The 775-nt window shown below is 37.3% G+C and overlaps 1 protein-coding gene across 1 annotated transcript; it reads left to right on the top strand.

Moving 5' to 3' along the window:
- Positions 1-246: 246 nt before the first annotated feature.
- Positions 247-441, top strand: LOC138817108 (ATP synthase subunit epsilon, mitochondrial-like). The gene is given in 1 exon segment (XM_070007502.1): positions 247-441. A coding segment is annotated over 1 exon segment (195 nt).
- Positions 442-775: the final 334 nt, after the last annotated feature.

The raw sequence follows: 775 nt of genomic DNA on the forward strand, positions 1-775 counted from the left end.
GTTTAGCAAATGCTGAAAATTTGGGGATGATTAGGTGTAGTATTGTCAGAATGGCCATTTCATTTTTCTGTTTTTTTCATTTCTCTCCTTTATTAGATCATTAATGCCTTGACAAAAAGGGATGACACATTAAAATCACTTTGGCATCAACAATGCCTAACAAAATCTTATATTCAGTATACATATGTTCAAGCCTAGTTGACTGAGTTTAAGAAAAATCAATAGGATTCGACCTGACAGGACATCATGGTAGCCTACTAGCAACAGGCTGGTCTCAGCTACATCTGAGACTTCCAGATCTGTGCAAAAGCCCTGAGGTATGCACTAAAGACAGAGTTCAAAGCAAATGATAAGAAGACAGCTGGCAACAGCATAAAAACTTTGAAAGATCCAAGGGACAAAAGGGGAACCTATGCAATAGTGATACTCAGAAGACAATAGGTTGGAAGTGATCCGTACAACTTGGGATGGGGGGAATTGGGAAGGAGGGAAAGAGGGAGAAAGAAGAGGAGGGGGTAATAAGTTAGACAAGAAATGTACTCACCAACTTATTTATGTAACTGTAACCCCTCTGTATATCACTTTGACAATAAAATTAAAATTAAAAAAATCTTTGAAAGTAAAGAAGGAATAATGAACCTGGGTTAAAGCATGAAACATTACTTTTCAAGGTGGAGACTTATGGGCACATGTTAGGGCAGATTGAAATCACTTTACTTCATGGGGGAAGAGACAACTCTTGTTCATTAATTGATGATGTCAATAAAGTCATTCA

Source organism: Dipodomys merriami, unplaced genomic scaffold, assembly GCF_024711535.1.
Source record: "Dipodomys merriami isolate MVZ:Mamm:240054 unplaced genomic scaffold, mDipMer1.0.p SCAF_7, whole genome shotgun sequence".
Taxonomy (NCBI): domain Eukaryota; kingdom Metazoa; phylum Chordata; class Mammalia; order Rodentia; family Heteromyidae; genus Dipodomys; species Dipodomys merriami.